Source organism: Echinops telfairi, unplaced genomic scaffold (assembly GCF_000313985.2).
Source record: "Echinops telfairi isolate 266 unplaced genomic scaffold, ASM31398v2 ScPeMD7_3533;HRSCAF=4204_0, whole genome shotgun sequence".
Taxonomy (NCBI): Eukaryota; Metazoa; Chordata; class Mammalia; order Afrosoricida; family Tenrecidae; genus Echinops; species Echinops telfairi.
Genome location: NW_022107431.1, coordinates 18,686,338 through 18,708,474, shown reverse-complemented (window position 1 = coordinate 18,708,474; position 22,137 = coordinate 18,686,338). Strand labels below are relative to the sequence as shown.

The 22,137-nt window shown below is 41.4% G+C and overlaps 1 protein-coding gene across 5 annotated transcripts in view; it reads left to right on the top strand.

Annotated features, from left to right (window-relative positions):
* The window catches only part of PCMT1 (protein-L-isoaspartate (D-aspartate) O-methyltransferase), a 48,810-nt gene that overhangs the window by 8,336 nt on the left and 18,337 nt on the right, over positions 1-22,137 (top strand). For all 5 annotated transcript variants that reach the window (XM_045294364.1, XM_045294363.1, XM_045294365.1 and 2 more), the window contains exons 2-3: positions 12,803-12,907; positions 14,114-14,145. In XM_045294364.1, coding sequence (XP_045150299.1) covers positions 12,841-12,907; positions 14,114-14,145 — 99 coding nt within the window. In that variant the 5' untranslated portion in view covers positions 12,803-12,840. The remainder of the gene's footprint in view (positions 1-12,802; positions 12,908-14,113; positions 14,146-22,137) is intronic.

The window sequence follows — 22,137 nt, the reverse complement described above, 5'->3', positions numbered from 1 at the left end:
TGCATCAATGGCTCAGGCACAGGAACAATTGAGAGGATGGCACAGGACCGTGCAGTGTTACTTTCTGTTGTGCATAGGGTCGCTATGGGTTGGAGCCAGTTCAGTGTCATCTAAAAATGACAACATCATTTGAATGGTGTCATAAGGGCCAGTGTCTCAAGGATTCCACCCGCTGTATCAACCAGTAATCCTGCTCTTTTTAGTGATTGTAAATTTTGTCAGGATCTTTCCATGTCCCATTCAGAGATGTCAGCAGTGGTAACCAGCTACTGCTTACTTCTGGTTTCTTAATAGCAGTATAGATTGTGCCAAATCACATGTGTATGTTTCAGGGAGAGGGCCATGTAATTTCTTTTTTTTTTTTTTTCCTCAACATTTTATTAGGGGCTCATACAACTGTTATCCCAATCCATACACACATCAATTGTGTAAAGCGCATTTGTACATCGTTTCTCAAAACATTTTCTCTCCATCTAAACCCCCGGCATTAGGTCCTCATTTTTCCCCTCCCTCCCTGCTCCCCCGTCCCGCATGAGCCCTTGATAGTTTATAAATGGGTATTTTGTCATATCTTGGAGAGGGCCATGTAATTTATACTTTGATTTTACCTATACGTTAAGGTTTTACACATAAAATTTTAGTGTGTCAGAGATGTAAAGAGGGCAAAGAATAATTAAGAGAGGGTTTCAAAAAGTTTTTGGGTAGATAGGATTACAAGATAATGGAAATTTTCCATGAACTTTGTTTGAAGCCCCCTCATACTTTCCCTTAGCATAAAAGCAAACTGTTAATTTTATGTATTTGTTTAGAAGTGCATACTTTATCTGAACTTTCCATCACATAAAATTGTTTGAACCCCTTTCAGACTGTATGTACTGAGGCTGCTCCAAGCACAACTTCCCACCGGACTTACCTATTCAGTCTGGAAGCGAAGTGAAAGGCGAAAGTTGTGTTAATTGTTGTTTTCCCTGGTTTATTGCCAGTTGAGAAGAAATACAGGGCAGATGATGAGCAAATGTTCAAGTCATATAAGTGAATATAAGGAGGTAGAACTTCTTTTATTGAAATACGATTTTGTAACAGGTTTAGAGAATGTGTATTTATAGCTTGGAATCTCCCTGCAGCATATTTTCAGTAGTTGATAACACAAATGCCCTCTTTCTCTACCAGGCGGCCTCCATTTGTTTTCTGTTCTCTCCGATCAAAAATCTTTGAGTAATAGTTGATGCTTTCAGACTGTCCCCAAACTAACCAGCAGTTCTCATCAATGGCTTCCAGTCATCCCTACAGGGTGGCTCTGAGTGGGAATCACTTTGAAGACAATGGTTTGGGTTGTTGGGTTGTATCCTAGCCTAGGCTCTTCCGGTAATCAATTTCCCTTCCCTCAGACCCATTCTATTATTGACTCATCTGAATGTACTGTGTACTGCTCTTGGTTTTATCACATCTCTGCTTACGAGTCCAAACTGCTTTCTGTTAACCACTGTGCCAAGTGTAAATCCTCGCAGAGCGTTCTGTAGAGGCTTACACAGCACGCCAGTGATTGTGAAGGGGTGCAGGCCGGCAGCATGTCAGGTTATACGAAGGGTGCTGTCAGTGGGAACTGACTTGGCAGCACGTTCCACCCCCGCCCCGCCCCCCCCCCCCCCCCCTGAGCTTCAGGCTGATCTCATTTTCCTCCTTATATGCTTGTGTACTGCCACCCATAGGAGTCCTGGGTGGCATAGTAGTAATGAGTTGGACTGCTAACCTCGAGGTCAACAGTTGGAAATCACCAGCTGCACTGTAGGAGAAAGATGGTACTTTCTATGCCTGTAAAGAGTTACAGTGTTAGGAAACTCGCAGGGACAGTTCTCCCTTGTTCTGTAGGGTCACCATGAGTCAGAATTGACATGATGGCAGTGGATTTTGGTTTGATGGGACACATATTCAGCTGCTGTAACAAAAGACCAGAATAACAATGGCGTACATTTAAGGTTTCTCTTGTCACAATCCAAGTGTAAGCACTAAAGGGCTAACATGATGGAAGTGGTGGTCTGGATGTAGGCCCCTGCTGTTGCTTGACTCTGAACAAGCCTTTTCTTCATCTGAAGGTTGAAGGTTGTTCCCTTCCATTTCCCTGTTCCAGCTAGCAGGGTGGAAAGAGGACAATTTCTGCACTCGTTTCATCCATAAGAATTTGTTAGGTCGTCCACAACCACAGGGTGCTGGAGGATGCACCCCAGCATATTTTATTCTTACGGAAGTCCCTTCCACATCTTGCTACTGGAAGGTATAGATGAAAAGGCTTCCAAAAGTTCAATGGAAAAGGAGAATGGAAAGATAATGAAAATCTTTAACAAACTTTGGAATCCCCTTATACAGATATGTATATGTGAATGATAATGATGAAGTAAGGAGAATTTAAAAGATGAATTTTTAGTCAAGCTGCTAATTGCAAGGTAAGCAGTTGGAAACCACCAGCATCCCACGGGAGAAAGGCAAGACTTTTTACTCCCTTAAAAAGTTACAGTTTAGAAAACCCGCAAACCCGCGGGGGAGGGGGGGGCATTCTACTCTGCCCTGTAGGGTTGCCATGAGTTGGAATTGGCTCCATGGCAGGGAGAATACTAAGGGGTACCCCAAAACACCCCCAGAATTTTGTTTGCAAAGCTATGTATTCAAAAAATTTTTTTAACAAAACCGTATCAACTTCAAAGTACTCTCTAGTGCACTTAATACATTTATCAAATCTGCAGTTCCATTCTTGGAAGCATTTTAAAACTCATTTGAGTGGCTGACAGCACCTCCCTAGTTTTTTTCTTCACCTCTTCTACATCATCAAATTGCTGTCCTTTCATGTCCGTCTTTACTCATGGAAAGAAAAAGAAGTCATATGGAGCAAGGTCAGGTGAGTAAGGTGTGTGGGGCAAGAGAGACATGCTTTTTTTTGCCAATAACTGGTGCACTGAGATGGCTGTGCGAGCAGGTGCATTGTCGTGGTGGCAAAACCAGGCTCCTATGTAGCACAAATCAGGCCTTTTTTGTTGTGTTCTGTTTATGCAGTCTTTTCAGAACCTCTAAATAAAAAGCTTGATTAAGTCTGACCTGGTGGAATGAACTCCAAATGCACTGAGTAGACATTTTCATCTGTTCGGGAAATTGGTGGACATCCATACTGAGGTTTGTCATTAATCACCATTTCTGAATTGAGATAACCACCTGTACATTTGAGTTTCCCACAGCATTGTCCTTGTAAGCTAAAGATTAACATTACAACAGTTTGTGTCTTTTTTCCCCTCCAGCAGGAAACAGAATTTCACAACAGCATGCTGTTCTTTTAAATCAGCCTAAAACAAGGTTCGAGCGGAAACTATTGTTATGGGAAAAATTCACTGTGACGAGAGAGAACCTTCCTAGGCCACGCCACTGGTTGCACTAACTCATAAGAGTTGCTCAGTGTTCGCCTAGTGGGAAAAACGCGGACTAAGAATGCTCTGCTCTGCCCAGCGCAATTCTGTTTGGTTTTTTTTGGTACCACCTCGTATATAATCAGATCACAATATGGAGGATGACTACATCAGTACATAAGTGCCACACTTCATTATTACCTAATTGCTGAACCACTGAGAATCACAGCCCAGCCAAGGTGACCCAAGACCTTAACGATCACAGCCAGTGTTACTCTTGCTCTGCACCTCAGCCATTGTTACTACTGGACAGACGTATGTGGTTAACATACAAAACAGTCAATAGGTGTTTTTACTATTGTAAATGAGCCTAAAGTGAACTGCTTTTACCTTTCTGGGCTTTTTTCTTATTTTAATCTGTGTCAACATGTGTAGAGAGCTATTTCTTGTTACATCAACTGTAGACAGTATCTACTGACTTCCTGCTGAGACAGTTGAGAATCGACATAACTGCCAACCTGCTTGTCCTTACCGCCCTCCCCTCCTCCCGATAGTTATACCGCAGTTTTTGTTTCCCCTTGTGGTTACTTTTGTAACTTTGCAGCATAGATTTGAACCCCTATTTCTTGTTCCATAACCTACAAACTGACACCATTCCCTCAGCCCTCTGCTTTTTTTTTTGATTTTGATTTTTATTTTTTTTAACATTTTATTAGGGGCTCATACAACTGTTATCCCAATCCATACACACATCAATTGTGTAAAGCGCATTTGTACATCATTCTCAAAACAGTTTCTCTCCATTTAAACCCCCGACATTAGGTCCTCATTTTCCCCCTCCCTCCCCGCTCCCCCCTCCCGCATGAGCCCTTGATAGTTTATAAATGGGTATTTTGTCATTTCTTGCCCTGTCCGACATCTCCCTTCATCCACTTTTCGGTTGTCTGTCCCCCAGGGAGGAGGTCACACACAGTTCCATGTAATCGGTTCCCTCTGCTTTTTAAGGACATTGGGGAGCTTCCAGGGCATTTACCTGCTGAGCAGTAAACAACTCTTGCCCCCTTTATCTATTGACTTTAAAAGTTGAAAATCAGTAGCCAGCATTAATAGGGATGACTGAGTGACACGTTGCAGAGAATTTTGGGGTGCTGTGGTACTCTTGCCAGCATCCAGGAGCCCTCTACGATGAAAAAGAGTGCTTAATTTTTCACACTTCATCAGTTGCTTAAAAGCATGCTTACTTATTTTTAATAAAACTTCTTTTGTGTGTAAATTAGATGGGGTGGGGTTACATTTCATACCATCTACTTTGTATTCAGCAATTTAAACTGCTAATCAAACTCTCCATTAGTTTACCCTTCTCCCGCTCCTTGATATCTCATTTCCCTCTTGTGGACTATCTTCCATTTTACCCACTTTAACACCTGTTAGCCTTTTAGCCTTGTTGCTTAATTGTCCCTCCTTTACGATTCCCTATTTGGCAATCTCCAAGGTGTGTTCCATTTGGCATGAAAGTTATCTTGTTATTGCTGTTGTTTCTTTATAACAGTGGTCTCATGTAATATTTGTCCTTTTGTGATTGGCTAGTTTCACTCAGCATAATCTTTCCCAGTCCCATCCATGCCATGAGGTGCTTCGTGGTTTTATCCATTTTTTTTTTTAGCTCTGCAGAGTATGCCGTTTTGTGTGTGGACCAAGGTGCTGCATTCAGTCTTCTTTTGAGGGGCATTTAGGTTGTGTCTATCATCGTGTTGTGAACATGGGTGTGTATGTTTATCTGTGCTATGACTCTTCTTCAGGGAAGGTGATCCCCGCACAGGCTTAGTGGATCTTAGGGAATACGCTGTTTCCCATTGTTTGAGGTAGTACTGTATCCTTTCCACAGTAGTTGTACATGTTTACAGTCCCACCAGCAGTGGATTAGGGTTCTGGTCTCTCCACAGCCTCTCCGGAATTTACTGTTTTCTGTTTTGTTTTTAACTTGGCTGTCATCATCAGTGTAAGGTGGTATTTCATCATTGTTTTGACTTGAGCCCTCCGATAGTTAGTGATTGTGAGCATTTCTTCATATGTTTGGTGGCTGTTTGATTGTCATCTTTGGTGAATTCATGCCTTATTTTAGTCTTCATCTTTAAACTATGACTCTTGTCTGGTATCTTTTTTCCTTCCTTCTGGAATTTGACTTATCTTTCTCTGCACTGCCATTCCTACTTATGGAAGCCCATTATTATTTGGCCTATAGCTTGAATCCTATTGCACACTCTTTTTTGGAACCTTTACCAAGTTCTTATTTGGATCAGTTGATAGTGGGCCAACATTAGCCAGTGTTACAATTATTTAATTAGGGTTCTTGGGTCCTGGGACTGCAAGACAGTTTGGGAAATGATGGCATCGGGCCCACGTCTGACCTCCTCTGGTTACACAGGGGAGGAGGAGAATCCATGCCACACTAGCTTGCAACAAGGCAGAAGCCAGGCATGCCTGTGCCTTCCTCCTTCCTTTACCTCACTTTGCCACCAACCATCCCTCCCACGGCCCTCACTGGTGGGCTCCATAATCCGTTACAGTGGCCACACAACTCCCAGACAATCTTATGATTATGAGGATTCTTTGGGAAGTTAACCGGTTAAAAGTCAGGATAAAATACATTAAGGATTTAGGCCTTTTGTTCCCAGGAGCACTTCTCTGCCACTCTGGCAGGCATACCTGTGGTTCCCAGCCTCTCAAGCCATGGTCCTTTCGCATCTTCCCTACTCGGGCAAGTGTTACAAAGTTTTAGTCTAATAAATGCCCAAAGGACACCCTACTCTGCCTGCTAGTCTCCAAAGTGAAGGCACCCAGCTTTACTTTTTCTGTGGGCTCAGAAGCCCACTGCTCTGGGTCGTGGTCTCGGTGCTGTGGCTTCTGGTGCCTGCTGTCTCTGCTACTTTGAGCAAGGATTTCACAAGCACTATGCTGGTGGTGGTGGGTTTTTCTTGATGGTTGTGGGATTCTTCTATTGTTGCTTTTGAGATAGCCCCCTTCTACCCAACAGAATGACAAAACTGACCAATCCCCGAGTTAGTTTTGTACGCCTTGTTTGTATGATGGCCCGTAGTCTTTTGGTGGGAGTTACAAAAACTGAATAGAAGAGCCATACCAAGTAATTTCACTTTACCACATGTGTGGTGATCAATGTGTTTTCACTGTAACAGAGGCCTGATATTTATCTACAATTAAGCTACAAAGGCCAAGTAAAACATTAAATTCATTTGCTGTTTGCTAGAAATATTTCCAGGCACTGGTAGTTATAAATTTCAAATGATCAAAAATAGGGATGTAATAATATAGTAAATGTAACTTGTTTAAGCATCAATCAAAACGGTATCCTGGGCAAAAATCAGTAATTGTGAGAACCTTTTGGTGAAAAAAAAAATTGAAATCACCTAGTAATGACCTTGTAGATGACTGGTGACATTTGCTGAAAAACAATTTAGATATTCTTAGAAAGTTTTAGCAAATAATGAATGAACTGAAGCAGAAAACCAAATTTGTAGGATAAGAAAGCAGCCAAAGAAACGAGTGAGCATAAGAAGTATGTATGTTAAGGGAAGTGATCTCTTGAATTTACTTGAATATTTAGAATGTGTCTGGTGGTTTGATTTTCACTTTAACCATCTAGGGAAGAGTGAATAAAGTGCATATGGTGATTTTTATGAGGAGTTTTAGGGCTGACTACAGAGCTTAATGGAATTAGGTTCCCAAACTGAACTCACTTTGATACCAGCTGCAAATTCAGTCCCTCCCCAAGCCATCCCCAGGCTGTTACTCACTTGAAGGACCCACAGAATGTCCTACAAGCTGTGCTCACCATTAGAGTTTAATGCAGGGAAGTGTTCTGGATGAAAACCAGCCAAAGGAAAGCAGCCATGCACAGGATAGTGCATGCAGCCATGCACAGGACGTACCTTACTCAGAGCTTCTGCTTTCTTCTCCTTGTGGGATCAGGACACTTACACTCTTGCTATCAGTGTGGTGAGGAGGAAGATTGGGGCTTTCTGTTCTCATAAAGAGTTAACAGTCTCAGAAGCCCACAGAAGCAGTTTTTTTTTCTTTTAAAAATAATTTTATTGGGGGCTCATACAACTCTTATCACAATCCATACATCCATCCATTGGGTCAAGCATATTTGAACATTTGTTGTCCTCATCATTCTCAAAACATTTGCTTTCTACTTGAGCCCCTGGTATCAGCTCCTCATTTCCCCCCTCCCTCCCTGCTCTCCGCTCCTTCATGAACCCTTGATAATTTATAAATTATTATTATTTTGTCATATCTTAACATTGTTTGACGTCTCCCTTCACCCACTTTTCTGTTGTCCATCCTCAGGGAGGAGGTTATCTGTAGATCCTTGTAATCGGTTCCCTCTTTCTACCCTACCTTCCCTCCACCCTCCCAGTATCACCACTCTCACCACTGGTCCTGAAGGGATCATGCACCCTGGATTCCCTGTGTTTCCAGTTCCTATCTGTACCCAGTGTACATCCTCTGGTCTAGCCGGATTTGTAAGGTAGAATTGGGATCAAGACGGTGGGCGGGAGGAAGCGTTGAAGAACTAGAGAAAAGTTGTTTATTTCATCATTGCTACACTGCACCCTGACTGGCTCCTATGCTTCTGCAAGGGGATGTCCAGTTGCCTACAGATGGGCTTTGGGTCCCCACTCCGCACTCCCCCTTCATTCACAATGATAGGATTTTTTCTTCTTTGATGCCTGATATCTGATCCCTTTGACACTTCATGCTCACACAGGCTGGTGTGCTTCTTCCACATGGCTGCTTGTTTACCTTCAAGCCTTTAAGACCCCAGACGCTACGTATATCTTTTGAGAGCTGGGCACCATCCACTTTCTTCACCACATTTGCTTATGCACACATTTGTTTTCAGCCATCATGTCGGGAAGGTGAGCATCATGGGATGCCAGTTTAATAGAACAAAGTGTTCTTGCATTGTAGGACTGCTTGAGTGGAGTGGAGGCCCAATACTACCTTAATACTAAACCTATAAATATATGCACATAGATCTATTTCCCCATCATCATATATAAATACATTTACATATGTACATACCTGTATTTAGACCTCTGTAATTGCCCCCCCCCTTAAATCATTTTATTAGGGGTTCATACAACTCTTCTCACAATCCATACATACATCAATTGTGTAAAGCACATTTGTAAATTCATTGCCCTCATCATTCTCAAAACATTTGCTCTCCACTTAAGCCCCTGGCATCAGCTCCTCATTTTTTCCCCTCCCTCCCCGCTCCCCCTTCCTTCATGAACTATAAATGCCCTTTGCCTGCTAGTTCTTTCCTGTATTTCCTTTTATTTTCCTCTTGTCCCACTGTCATGCTCAGCCTTCATTTGGGTTTCAGTATTTCCTCTTGGTTACATTACCCTTGATCAAGCCCTACCAGGCCTCTTACACCCTCCTAGCCACGGATTTTGGATCACTTGTGGCTCCCTTGTCCCTGGGTTTGTTAACACCGCTTCCTTTCCCCCACTTCCCCCTCTCCCATGTACCCCTGGAACCGTCAATCCCGTTCTTTTCTCCTCCAGGTTGTATCCAGCCTGTCTTATCTAGATAGACCTGAAGCAGTTCTTTTCTGTTCTGTTGGCCCCTATGAATTGGAATGGACTCGATGGCAGTATTTTTATTTTTTTCCCAGAGGATTACAATATGCACAGAGCATTGCTAATCAGGCAAACTCACCGGTGTCTCTGTGTTTACAGTTATTCCTGAGGCTTCATTACCTAGGTTTCCAAACTTGGTGAATCATTAGACTCACCTGGGGATCTGATGAAGCTATAGATCCTTGGGCTTCCCCACCACACCCAGATTCTGATTCATTAGGTTGCAAATAGAGCCCATGTAGCTGTAATTGCACCAGATCCCCAGGTGATTCCAACGATCAGTTCAAGTTTGGGAACCTAGGCTTCATTATGTAGGTAAAATTGATTGATTCATTATCCATGTGGTTGAACTCAGTGCCCCGGGTTGACAGATGGCCAAAGCTTCCACTCTAAGTCACACCTGACTTGATCCCACCCTAAATCATGTTACTGTCTGGTGTGGCCCAAAGCCACCAGACAAAGACAGTCACTTCTATGAACCTTACATAAGTTACCTCCCAGAAGCCAAGAGTAAAGACCATATTGCTCTTTGAATAAAGCCATATTCTTTACAGCAGTTTCTAAAATCAATGACTAATTGGAGGTAAGGCTGCTTAATCTGAAAAAGATAAGACTTGGGTTGGCCAGATGTATCAGAAAGGTTGAGAGGCTATAAAATTCAGCATACCTTTGTGGTTTAGAAAGGAACACTAGTGGTTCTTGTGAGTCACAGAGAAAGGACGTTTCATCTTAGCACTGGGAATTTTTCTGATAGAGTGCCTGGATATGGGAAAAGCTCTTTTAGCTAGTAAAAATCCCATCAGTGGAACTCTGTCATTTTTGGCCTTTAGATTTCATGAATCACTCCTCTGGAGTTTGAATTAATTTCGGGGCATATGAACTACTCCAGAATTATTCTGGGGACTGGACCTAGTAGGAGCTGAGCTATTGGACTATGCTAGTAGCAATATAGTGAGACACACTTCTATTTGGCCCTTTTAGTGATTAACTCTGTGATCATGGATAACCTAAGTCTCTCTGAATCCCAATTTCATCATCTATAAAAGGGAGATGATGATAAACCAAAAACCAGACAAACTAGTTGCTGTTGTTTCCACTCATGTGAACCCCATGTGCTTTCAGTAGAACTGAGCTTCATAAGGCTTTTCAAGACTGGCTTACTGGCCGCAGATCATGCCAGCCCTTTCTTCCCAGTGCTTCTGGGTATTTGTTTTTTGTTTTTGTTTTTAGCTAGTACTCAGATACTTAACTATTTGTGCCACTAACACATGTTCTTGTAGTTAATGATAACAAAAAACCACAGTCACTGCCAACGAGTTGATGCCGACTTATAATGACCCAGTAGGACTGGGTAGAGCTGACCCTGTTTGTTTCTGAGAACGTAGCTCTTTACAAGAGTAGAAATCCCTGTCTTCCAAGGAGCAGCTTGTAGATCAACTGGTGACCTTGTAATTAGCAGCCCAGTGCGCAACCACTATACTGCCAAGTCTCCAATGGAGTTAATGATAGTGCCTACTTTATGGGATTCTTAGGGATAATGTAAAACATTTTCATAAAATTAGAAGAAATAGTTATATAATAAAGTACTTTGGACACTATCTGGAACTTGACGATGTTTTAGTAAATATTTCTATTCTGCTTAAGTTTTTTTTCGTTCACTACTTTAATAACCTTTTCAGGAGGGCAACGAATGTACAAATGTGCTTTACACAACTGATGTATGTATGGATTGTGATAAGAGTTGTATGAGCCCCCAATAAAATGATTTAAAAAAAAACAAAACCTTTTCAGAAAGATTGCCTGAACTTCTTTGTGTAGAAATAGTTTTTTCTACTTGGGTTAATTTACCTAAAAGGTATAATAATTTTAAAATAGAAAAGTCCTGGAAGTTTGTCTTTGCTAACCATTGACTATTACGACTTTGCCTGCTTGGTGCTTGGTGTTTCCTAATTTCAAGAATATTTCTTTTATTATTTGGGAGATTTGTATTTATAACTTTCACAGTGCCCTTCCACCTTCTTCTTTCACTTTTTTCTTAACTTTTTACCTTCTGGTTTGCCAGTTTTAACTGATACCTTTGGTTTCTCCTATGGTAGTAGATACCATAGTTGAAGATCTTCTACTCTACCTTCTCTTTTTATGTCCTTTTTTCCTTCCATTGTTTTTGGTTACATTCTGTCTTTGTCATAATCTAGAGCATTTAAATTGTTTTTCCACCCATGTCCCCAAGCTGTATTTTCATCTTGTCCTGAATTCCCTGTGTTTCCAGCTCTTACCTGTATCAGTGTACATCCTTTGGTCTAGCCAGATTTGTAAGGTAGAATTGGGGTCATGATAGTGGGGGGGAGGAAGCACTGAAGAACTAGAGCAGTGGTTCTCAACCTTCCTAATGCTGCGACCCTTTAATGCAGTACAGTTCCCCATGTTGTGGTGACCCCAACCAAAACATTGTTGCTACTTCATAACTGTAATTTTGCTACTGTTAAGAATCGGGTGACCCCTGTGATATGGTCATTTGACACACACCCCCCAAAGGGGTCACGACCCACAGGTTGAGAACCGCTGAGCTAGAGGAAAGTTGTGTGTTTCATCGGTGCTATACTGCACCCTAACTGGCTCGTCTCTTCCTTGTGATGCTTCTGTGAGGAGATATCCAGTTGTCCACAGATGGGCTTTGGGTCTCCACTCTGCCCTCCCTCTCATTCACATCGATAGGATTTTTTGTTCTGGGTCTTTGATGCCTGATACCTTATCCCATTGACACCTCATGATCACACAAGCTGGTGTGCTTCTTCTGTCTGAACTTTGTTGCTTCTCAGCTAGATGGTCACTTGTTTATATTCAAGCCTTTGCGGCTATCTTTTGATAGCCAAGCATCATCAGCTTTCTTCACTACATTTGCTTATGCACCCATTTGTCTTCAGTGATCATGCCAGGGAAGGTCAGCATCACAGAATGCCGGGTTATTAGAACAAAGTGTTCTTGCAGTTGAGGAAGTACTTGAGTAGAGACCCAATGTCCGTCTGCTACCTTGATACTTAACATATGACTATATGTACATAGATCTATTTCCTTATCGTTATATATAAATATATTTACATGTGTACATGGCTGTATTTAGACCTCTATAAATGTCCTTTGCCTCTTAGTTCTTTCCTCTATTTCCTTTTCCTTTTCTCTTGTCCCACTATCATCTTCAACCTTCATTTGGCTTTCAGTTATTCCTCTCATCTATATTGCCCTTGATCAAGCCCCACCAGGCATCCTATGCCCTTCTTGCCATCAATTTTAGATTACTTGTTCTTCCCTTGTCTTTGGATTTGTTGGCACCCCCTTTTCTTTTCCCCGCCTCCCCCTTTCCTGTGTCCTCTCAGAACCATCTGTTCTGTTTCTTGTTTTTCACGCCTATCTTGTCTAGATAGACATGCAAAAACAGTAATAAGCACAAAAGCAAAAGAAAACAACAACAACCATAAAAAACCAACAACGAAATAGAAAAACATATAAATAGTTCCAGGTCTGTTTGTTAACGTTTATTAGTGTTTTCCAGTTGAGTCTGATGGGGTGCCACATCCTGGCCCCAAAGTTTATTTTTGGTATTTGGGGACTTCATTGTTTGCTCCCTTCGCTGCTTTGATGCATTCCCTTAGTGTTTCGCTCTGTCCCACAAACCTTTTTAACTCCGCCACACATCTAGAATTAGTCACCCCTGCTTACAGTATTTGCCTCATTTCATTTCAGAAAATGGAATCATCAAGACAGATAAAGTATTCGAAGTAATGCTGGCGACAGACCGCTCCCACTATGCAAAATGTAACCCTTACATGGACTCTCCCCAGTCAATAGGTAAGCTCTGCATTTCTGAAAATGACACGGTTTTCTTTATTTACTCTAGAATTGTTACAGCTACAACGTGGCAGGGCCAGAGATACATAGCTCCTCATACTTTTCTTCTTGCAGTGCCTAGTAAGGTTCTTAACCCAAGCACATCCATTCTAACACTCTGGTAGTGTATGATATATAGTCCATATTCTCCCCAACAGTATTTCACATAAGGAATTTTGGGGGGAAATGTCTTAAGCTGTCTTTTTAATGAGAACTTTTGGGTTTTAGCTGAGCCTAGGGTTTCTGGAGAGATGTTAGTGTTGACTAGAGATAGCTTTTTGCCTTAGCCGTTTCTTTTTGTTAGTATTTTAAGGTATGGCCGACTTTCTGCCTCCCTGGCCCTCCTTTTATTGGCTTGTGTTTGTTTTCAGATGGTCCCTTATTTAACTCCTTCTCCTGAGGCAGGTTTTCAGAGCTGCTGAGCCTTGGCAGTGGGCGCCTTTGAGGCTTAGAAGGGCCTCTGGTTTGTGTTGGCCAGCTGCTATGCTGTCTTCCTTTGAAGCACAGTCAGCAGAGAGGATCTCGGGGAACTTCTGAACCCCTAAGGCACCTGCCACCACTGCTCAGTGAAAATCACTTTCTAGGCAGAAGCTGGTAAATAGGTGTTGTGAAAAGTGCACTAGAAAAGACACGAAGTGCTAAAAGCCACAATAGAGTATTATAAAGACTAAACTGAACCATAGCCAAACACACACACATACACCATTGAAGTCATGTGTCTCTTAGAGTAATTTGATTACCAGTGCTCTAATTTTTTGGTTTTGTTTTTAAAGTTGCCAGAAGTAAGAAACAATTTAATTTTGCAAACAGTAGGAATGTGCTCCCTGAGATACAGAAATACATAAATAGTTATAAATATACAGCACAACCAATCAAACACTCTTTCTACTTGATTTTCCCTTCGTAGCTAACTGCACAGGAGAAGAAACTAGCGGGGCTGGAGCAGACCTATTTCTATGCCTCAGGCATGGCTATCTTTTCTCACTTTAACTGCGGTGCTACAGGCAGCCCTACGGTACAAAATCTAAGTTTGATTTTCTGGAGATGCTTAAAGTGTAGACTGATGATGGGCAGTCATCCATGGAGGTTAGAAAGGCAGTGAATGGCGGGGAGAGCTGGCTTGTTCCGACAGCTGAGCGTGTCAGCCCTTCTCTTCTTGTTTTGCAGGTTTCCAAGCAACAATCAGTGCACCACACATGGTAAGTTACCCTTTGTTCACTTGCTTACAGACAAATGGGTCACAGTTTCCTCCAGGAGTCTTTCTTTCCTTCTTCAGTAAAAAAGGTTTAAAGAGCGAGGCATCGCCCCGCGGAGGGCTGGCACGCTGCCTCCCAGATTGGCTGGTGGTGATGGTGGCGTGCGTGTGAGGGAACTGTTGCTTCTCCAAGTCGTGCTCCCAGGCTCGGTCCCTGTGGTCGGCATGGCCTGTGGAAATCAAAGAGAACTTGCCCGCCAGAAAAGCAGGAAGAAAGCCCAGGAGATTCGCAAGGGGAAAAGGAAAGCTTTGCTCCCGCTCAGAGGAAGCAGAGGGATTCTGAGATCATGCATCAGAAGCAGAAGGCAGCTAATGAGAAGTCGATGCAGACAAGAGACAAATGATGACTGGCTAGTTTGGAATACCTGTGTGCTACTGCCAACTAGGTGTATCATAGGCTCTAAGACAAGATTTTTGTGAAGTGAACCATCATTACATATGTAACCATCATTACATATGTTATAACATCCTTATAAAATGGTGTGTTTTAAACCTTTACCTTTCACCTGATTTAGTGTGATGTTTTGAACCATTCTTCAAAAAATAAAACACCATGCCCCCCCCCCAAAAAAAAAGGTTTAAGGAAAGTTTAAACCCTTAAATAGACCAGTGCCCACATTTATGAATTGTAAATTAGCATTGAAGATCTTATTTTTACCATGGTACATAGAAGCTGTTTTTCATGGTAGAAACTGCCCTGCTAAGGTTTCTAGTGATTGCCATTCCTATCTAATCATATACAAAATGGTACATAAAAGAGTCTTTAATGAGAAGCATTCTTTGAGGGCAGGATATTTTTAAACAGTCTGATGCACAGGTGCTGGAAATCTCAAGCTGAATGTTTCATGTTTTACTTGGAAAATGCAGTGGAGCAGCTAGGTACCTCCCCTTGAGAAAGACCTGTTGAAAGTGACCTAGCACTTTTTCTCTATTGGGGACTTGGGGAGAGTTTTAAATGTCAGTTATCTGAATGAGTACTCTGTTGGTGTTTGAAAACAACAGCTTTTGATTCTCTACAAGTACTTGGTGTTGGAGAAACTTGTTTATACTCTAAAATCTTCTTTATACTAATGAATTTTACTTAAATATTTATAGTGAACTAATAATTACGGGAATAAAAATTGAATATGAATATCTTCTCTAAATATGACAAAATGTTAGAAAGACAGTTTTTAAAAGATGAAAAGTAAATTTGTGATTTCTGAAGAAGCATCAGAAGAAAAGTTAGAAAAAATATGGAGGAAAATACTTGGAATATATTTAGCAGTTTAGGGTCAATTTCTGCATGTATATATATGTGTGTTTGTGTATTCCTGAAAATTATTTAGCAAAAGACCAGTAATGATAATAAAGGGGTTTAAGACAAGAATGACAGTTCATAGATAGTTTATAGTATCATATAAATGATCCTGAAATTTAACAACAAAGCTATCATTTTTACTTATAAATCAGTAAATTACAAAATAACACTTTAGTGACATACCATCTTCCCCCCCATCATGATCACAAGCTATATTTGCTTATGTAGCCTAAAATTTTGCCCCAAGTCTGTAGGTTCTCTTTGCTCTTTTTTTTGTTTTTTTTTAAATCATTTTATTGGGGGCTCGTACAACTCTCTTCTTAATTACAATCCATCCATCCATCATCCATCCATCCATTGTGTCAAGTACATTTGTACATTTGTTGCCATCATCGTTCTCAAAACATTTTCTTTCCACGTGAGCCCTTGGTATCAGCTCCTTATTTTTTTCCCCTTTATCCCCACCCCTCAATTGATAATTTATAAGTTTTTGCTCCTTTTACTAGGTCTTTTTTTTTTTCATGAGCTTATGAATTTAGCTTGCAGCTGATCCCGTATCTAAATTATCTTCTTCTGTTTGCGCACTATTTTTCTTAGGTCCTGCTGAGTCATCTCCAGTTCAGAGCAGCCCTCTGTACAAGAGAATGAGGCAATTGTTGTAGCTACGGTGTCAGTCCGTCTTGCTGAATGTCTTCCTCTTTTGTGCTGACGTTCTACTTGCCAGCCTTGATGTCCTCCTCCAGGGTCTGGTCCCTCCTAGTAACCTGTCCAAAGTATGTAAGATGAAGTCTCACCACCCTTGTTTCGAAGGAGCATTCTGGCTGTCCTTCATCCAAGACAGATTTGTTTCTTCCTTTTGAAGTCCAGGGTACTTTCCAGCTAACAGCTCAGTGCATAGCCCACTACGCCACCAGGACGTGGAGCCAGGGTACTTTCAATATTCTTCTCTGGCACCACAGTTCAAATGCATCCATTTTTCTTCCGTCTTCTTAATCTTACAGTGTCCATCTTTCACATGCTTATGAAGTGATTGAAAATACCACCCCTTGGATCAGGCACACCTTCTCCTGAAACTAACATCTTTGCTATTCAACATTTTAAAGAAATCTTGTGCAACAGATTTGCCCAGTGTGATATTATGCTTGTTTTACTTTTTTCTTAGCTTATCAAGACTTTTTATTTAGCAATATGCATTTTAAGTTTCCTCCAGTTTTTTTTCTTCCAATAGTTTTATTGGTACACAATCCACATATCATAGAATTGAACAGTTTACTGTTCAAGCACATCAGGGGGAAATTGTACAATCACTACAACATCTATCCTAGAGCATCCCCTCCCCCCATGGGTGGATGTTTGTTTCTTGACTGTTGTTCCATGAGTAGGTTGTGGATCCAAGTGAAACGAAACCCTTGACTACGTCAGTCTTTTCCTGTTTATCACGATGTTGTGTATTAGTCTAGTTGGGAGAATTTTTGTTTTCTTTACAATAATGGTTGTGTTTAGTAGACAATTTCTGCTGAAAATGAAGCATCTTATTTTTGTTCCCAGGGGCCTGATAACTTTGACATTAAGGTCTTTAATCCTTTTAAAGTTTTTTCTTGGATAGCAAACATCCTGGTTTTTTCGGTTGTGTTTTTAGCATTTCATTGTGGTTCAGGTGAAAGTTTATAGAGCAAATTAGTTTCCAGTCAACAATTTGTACAACTCTTGTTTGCAGTCACCTCAGTACAATAGCAGTCTTCCCTCATCCTCCCTGGGCTCTTCTTTCCATCTTTCCTGCCCCTTCCTGCCTTCTGAACTTTGTCATTGTATAAATGCTGTCCTTTTGGTCTCGGATGACTGACTGTTCCAGGATCATGTTCCTTGTCGGCTTTATTGTTCACTTTATAGGCGTGTTTGCTGTTTGGCTGAAAGGCAATATCCTGGAGTGGGGTCAAGTCCAGGCTTGAAGAGTATCTAAGGGCCATAATCTCAAGAGGCTTACTCTAGTCTCTAATCAGACTAATATGTAAGGCTGGTCTTTTTATTATTATTTTTTTGAATTTTCTTCTACATTTTTCTCCCACTCTGCCCAAGGCTTTCTGTTGTGATCCAGAGCAGAATGGTCAGTAGTATTAGCGGAAAACCATGTGTTCCTTCTCGTCTCAGGCAAGTGGAGGCTGTCGTTTGTGTAGTCTGTTAGCCCTTTGGACTAACTACTTACTTGAGTCTCTGATTTTCTTCACTCTTCTTTGCTCCAGATGGGAAGAAACCAATACTTGTATTATGGATGACTGCCTGCAAGTTCTAAGATCTTGGTTGCTATTTACCAAAGTCGAATGTGGATCATTGTTTTAATGCATTTTGTTGTGCCTGGTAATGAAGATGTCCCCTAAGATTATGGTCCAAACCTCAGGCCCAGTGACTCAGTCCCTCTTGGTTATGTCTAAGAAGTTTACCTAACTGCCTCCTGACTCTCAAATATATGAAGGGGTACCCCAAAATAACCGGAGAAAAGCTCGGTGAGCATGGAGCCACTTGCTCTGAGTTAGTGCACCCAGTAGTGTCACTTTGGAAGGTTCTCTCTGGTCACAGTGAATTTTTTCTTGAAAGCAGTTTTGCTCGATCCTTGATTTTTGTGAAGTCAATTTAAAAGAACCGTGTGCGGCTGTGATACTCTGTTTTCTGTTGGGGAAAAATACTGCAGAAACTGTTGTGATGTTGAACACACCTTACAAAGACAGCACTATGGGAAAAACTCAAGTGTACAAGTGGTTTTCTCGTTTCAAAAGAGTCGATTGATGACAAACCTTGTTCTGGAAGTCAGTTGACTTCTCAAACAGGTGAAAATGTCGCCTCGTAGTGCATTTGGATTTCATTCCACCAGGTCAGACTGTTAATCAAGTTTTCTATTTAGAGGTTCTGAAAAGATTGCATAACTGTTTGGGACAAAAAAGACATGACTTATGGACTGGTTTTGCTACTATAACAATGCACCTGTTCATGCAGTCATCTCAGTGTGCCAGGTTTTGGCAAACAAACAAACAAACAAACAAACAAACAAAAACCCAGCATGCTTCTCTTGCCCCATGCACCTTACTCACCTGACCTTGCTTCATGTGACTTCTTTCTGTTTCCACAAATGAAGAGGGACATGAATGGACAGCGATTTGATGATGTGGAAGTAAAAGGAAAAAAACGAGGAAGGTGCTGTCAGCCAGCCAGATGAGTTTGGAAAATGTTTCCAAGAATGGAATTGCAGATTTGACAAATTTATTGAGTGTAATGGAGAGTACTTTGAAGGCGATATGGTTGTTTTGTAAAAAAAAAAACACTGTAAATACATAGCTCTGAAAAAAATTCTGGTTATTTTTTGGGGAGTGGGTAATCCCCTCGTATACCGGGATCTGTAGCAGTACAAAGAAAATACACATGTAAAATCTCCTTTGTCACACCTATAGATGCTTATGGTCATCCTCCTATACGCCGTCCCTCACCTGTTCAGCTTGCATATCTACCTATGTATCAGCTCATAAATTGTTTTCCGTTTGTTACTACTGTTATTGTAGAACTGGATATGGAATAATATTTACTGTTGTTGCGTTTTATTCTTTGAGTATCATTGTCTTCAATATTCTTTGCCAACACCATAATTCAAATTCAAACACAATATTTCCTCTCTGGTCTTCTGTATCCTTGTGGGTATGAAATAGTATCTCACTGTGGTTTTGACTTACTGAGCTTTATGCACATGATGTGCATGTTACACAGTCTCTACAAATTACACAACCCCGCTGCACGCCAGCTTCCTGTGAGCCCTATGGGCATGATGTGTGTGTGTTCATGTTCCCTCTGTGAGTTCTATGTGAAAAATGCAGTACATTTCCTGATAACTCATGATGCTCAGTGTCTTTCCATGTCATTGGCCATTTTGTATATACTGGAGAGAAATGTCTGTTCATTTCCTTTCTTAATGCAGTTTTTATGGTAAAATTAGGGACTTCGGCTTATAGTCAGGTTGGCTTATATTGGAGTATATACAGTAGTTACATACTTTGGTCTTTTTACTGTAGACCAAGATGCACATTAATCACTTGAGTTTTCTGAGTAACATGAATATTAGTAAGGAAAACATTATATTCTTATGTATATAGATACAGTCGTACAGTACCTGAATATGTATGTGTCTAAGTGGTAAGCATAGTGTTTTTTGATATTTGCTGAATGAGGATGTAGGTAGGATAAATAGTCATTACTTTATGGATAATCAGTTGTGATAATATATCATTTATTGCATAGATCTTAAAAGTGTTAGAAACAGCAAGGAAGCAACAAAAAGAAGTAACATTCATTTGTGATCCACTTGGATTATTTTGCAAAGTTTTGCTGAAATAAAGCTTTGCAGAAGCACTGCAGAAGAAATTAAAAATTAACCTGTGAAAATAGCATCTAGGCCCCGAAGAACTTAGGTGGTACCTAGCTACGACTACTAACTGCTCTGGAAAGGATCACATTAAAAGGTCCTAGATCGAGTGGGAGAAAAATGTGGAACCAAACTCAAAAACATAAAGAAACCAGGCTTACTGGTTGGACCCCCTAAATTATGGTCCTTCAGTTGTGGATCTGAACTCATCCCCGTGTTAGAGTAGTTAGCCATTTAGTATCAAAGGGGAGACATTAGCCCTAGGACAAGGTTCAGAAGGTGAGGGAAGGAGGAGTCTTGGAAGCACCGCAGGACTCGGGATGAGTGCAGGCCCTTGAGGGACTGCAGTGAGTGGGCTGAAACGAGGTATATGAATTGTGGACTGTTAACTGATCTGCTCTGTAAACTCTCCTAATTCATCAGAAAAAGTTGAGAGGAAATAGACTTTTAAGTGAGATTCAGGAAAGCTTACTTACCACCCCGACTTGGATTTTAAGAAGCATTTCCTGCAGAGAGGGGCTAGTGTTCCTGGGGGAAGTGACCAGTAGTGAGAAAGTGCTGAGCGGCAGGTGGTCATGTCAGAAGGACCTGGGGGTAGGTGTGAAGATGCTACAAAGGTCATTCAAAGAGCATCGTGAGATATTATCTGTCTGTTATATTGTGGTTTGCAGTGTTGCTGTGATGCTGAGAACTATGCCACTGGTATTTCAAGTCCACATAGTTGATGGTGGACAAGTTTTAGCAAGAGTTTCCTGACTATAAAGGACTTGTGGCTCTAATTCTAAAACTAGACCAGTGGAAGCCTATGAATAGCAGTGAGACAGTATGTGATAGAGTGCCAGAGGATGAACCCCTCAGGTTGGAGGGCACTCCAAAAACACTTCCAAACTGCCGCCTTGCAAGTGTCATCGGCATTCATGACATGGAAGCAGTAAAGTTTGGCGGATCTTCATTTGCTGGTGTGAATGAATGAAAATGAGAAGAAACAGCTTTAAAAATCCATGTTCTCCTGGCAGGCTATTGGGAGGGGCCAGCCCCTATAAAGGGTCATTGTGCTTGGTGAAGTGGAAGGTCAGTGGAAAGAGGAAAGCTTGACAGGCACAGTTGTTGGAATAATGTGCTCAAATGTAGCAATGATTGCGGGGTGGGAAGAAAATGTATTTTTTACGTAGAAACAGGAATGCCAGCTAATGTCAAGAAATTTGAAAGAAAAAAATTAAGCCACTGTCTTATATTCACAAATGGAATAATTGAATTAGACTAGGACTATTGGTGAATCTAAATGAAAATTGTTAAAAGAACAAAAATACCAGAAATAAATGGTCTCCAACTGTTAGGAGTTTTGTTGGTATTTGTCCACGCTGGCGGATGCAGCCGCCTTAAATTCGTGACAGCAGAAAGCACGGTTACGTAAGGCTGTTGCGTCAGTCTCCTGCTCAGGGGGGGTTGTTTTTTGTTTTTGCTGACCCTTTACCAAAGAGGATGCCTTTTCCTGGAAGTTGGTCTTTCCTGATGACATATCCAAAATAAGTGAGCTGATATATGCCATCCTGGGTTCTAAGGCACTGCATTCTGGCTTTACATCTTGCCTTGTTACTTGAAAGAGAAAAATAGGCCTTTAAAAATAGAGTGATCTGGTGGCCATCACATTTGCCACATGGTTGAGTGTGGCATGCATGTCCACTAGTGAGATGGCTTCACCTTATGTTCATCCTGATCTGATGCAGTGATGACACAGCACGGCTTACCTGTGTAGTGTGAATCTTTGATCTGAACAACCCACAAGGAAGGAGATAAATCTGCAGTATGGGCCATTATGTAAGACACGGCCTGAACTCCTCAAAGGGGCCAATGTGTTGGAGAACAGTGAAGTGGCATAGGGGTGAGCCGTTCTAGACTGGGGAGATAAAAAATGCATAACTATCAAATGCAATTCATGAACTTTAATGGATGGGACAGAGAGGACAACTGGAACGGCCATTTTGGGGACATTTGGATTGTGAATGTGGCATGGATATTGAATGATGCAGAATTGATGCTTTTCCACCGGGGGTCTTAAAGGCTTGAAGGTAAACAAGGGGCCTTCTAGCTCAGAAGCAATAAAGCCCACATGGAAAGAAATGCATCAGCCTCTGTGATCACGAGGTGTCGAAGGGATGAGGTATCAGGCATCAAAGACAAAAAAATGATATCATTATGAATGAGCGGGGAGTGTGGAGTGGGGACCCAAAGCT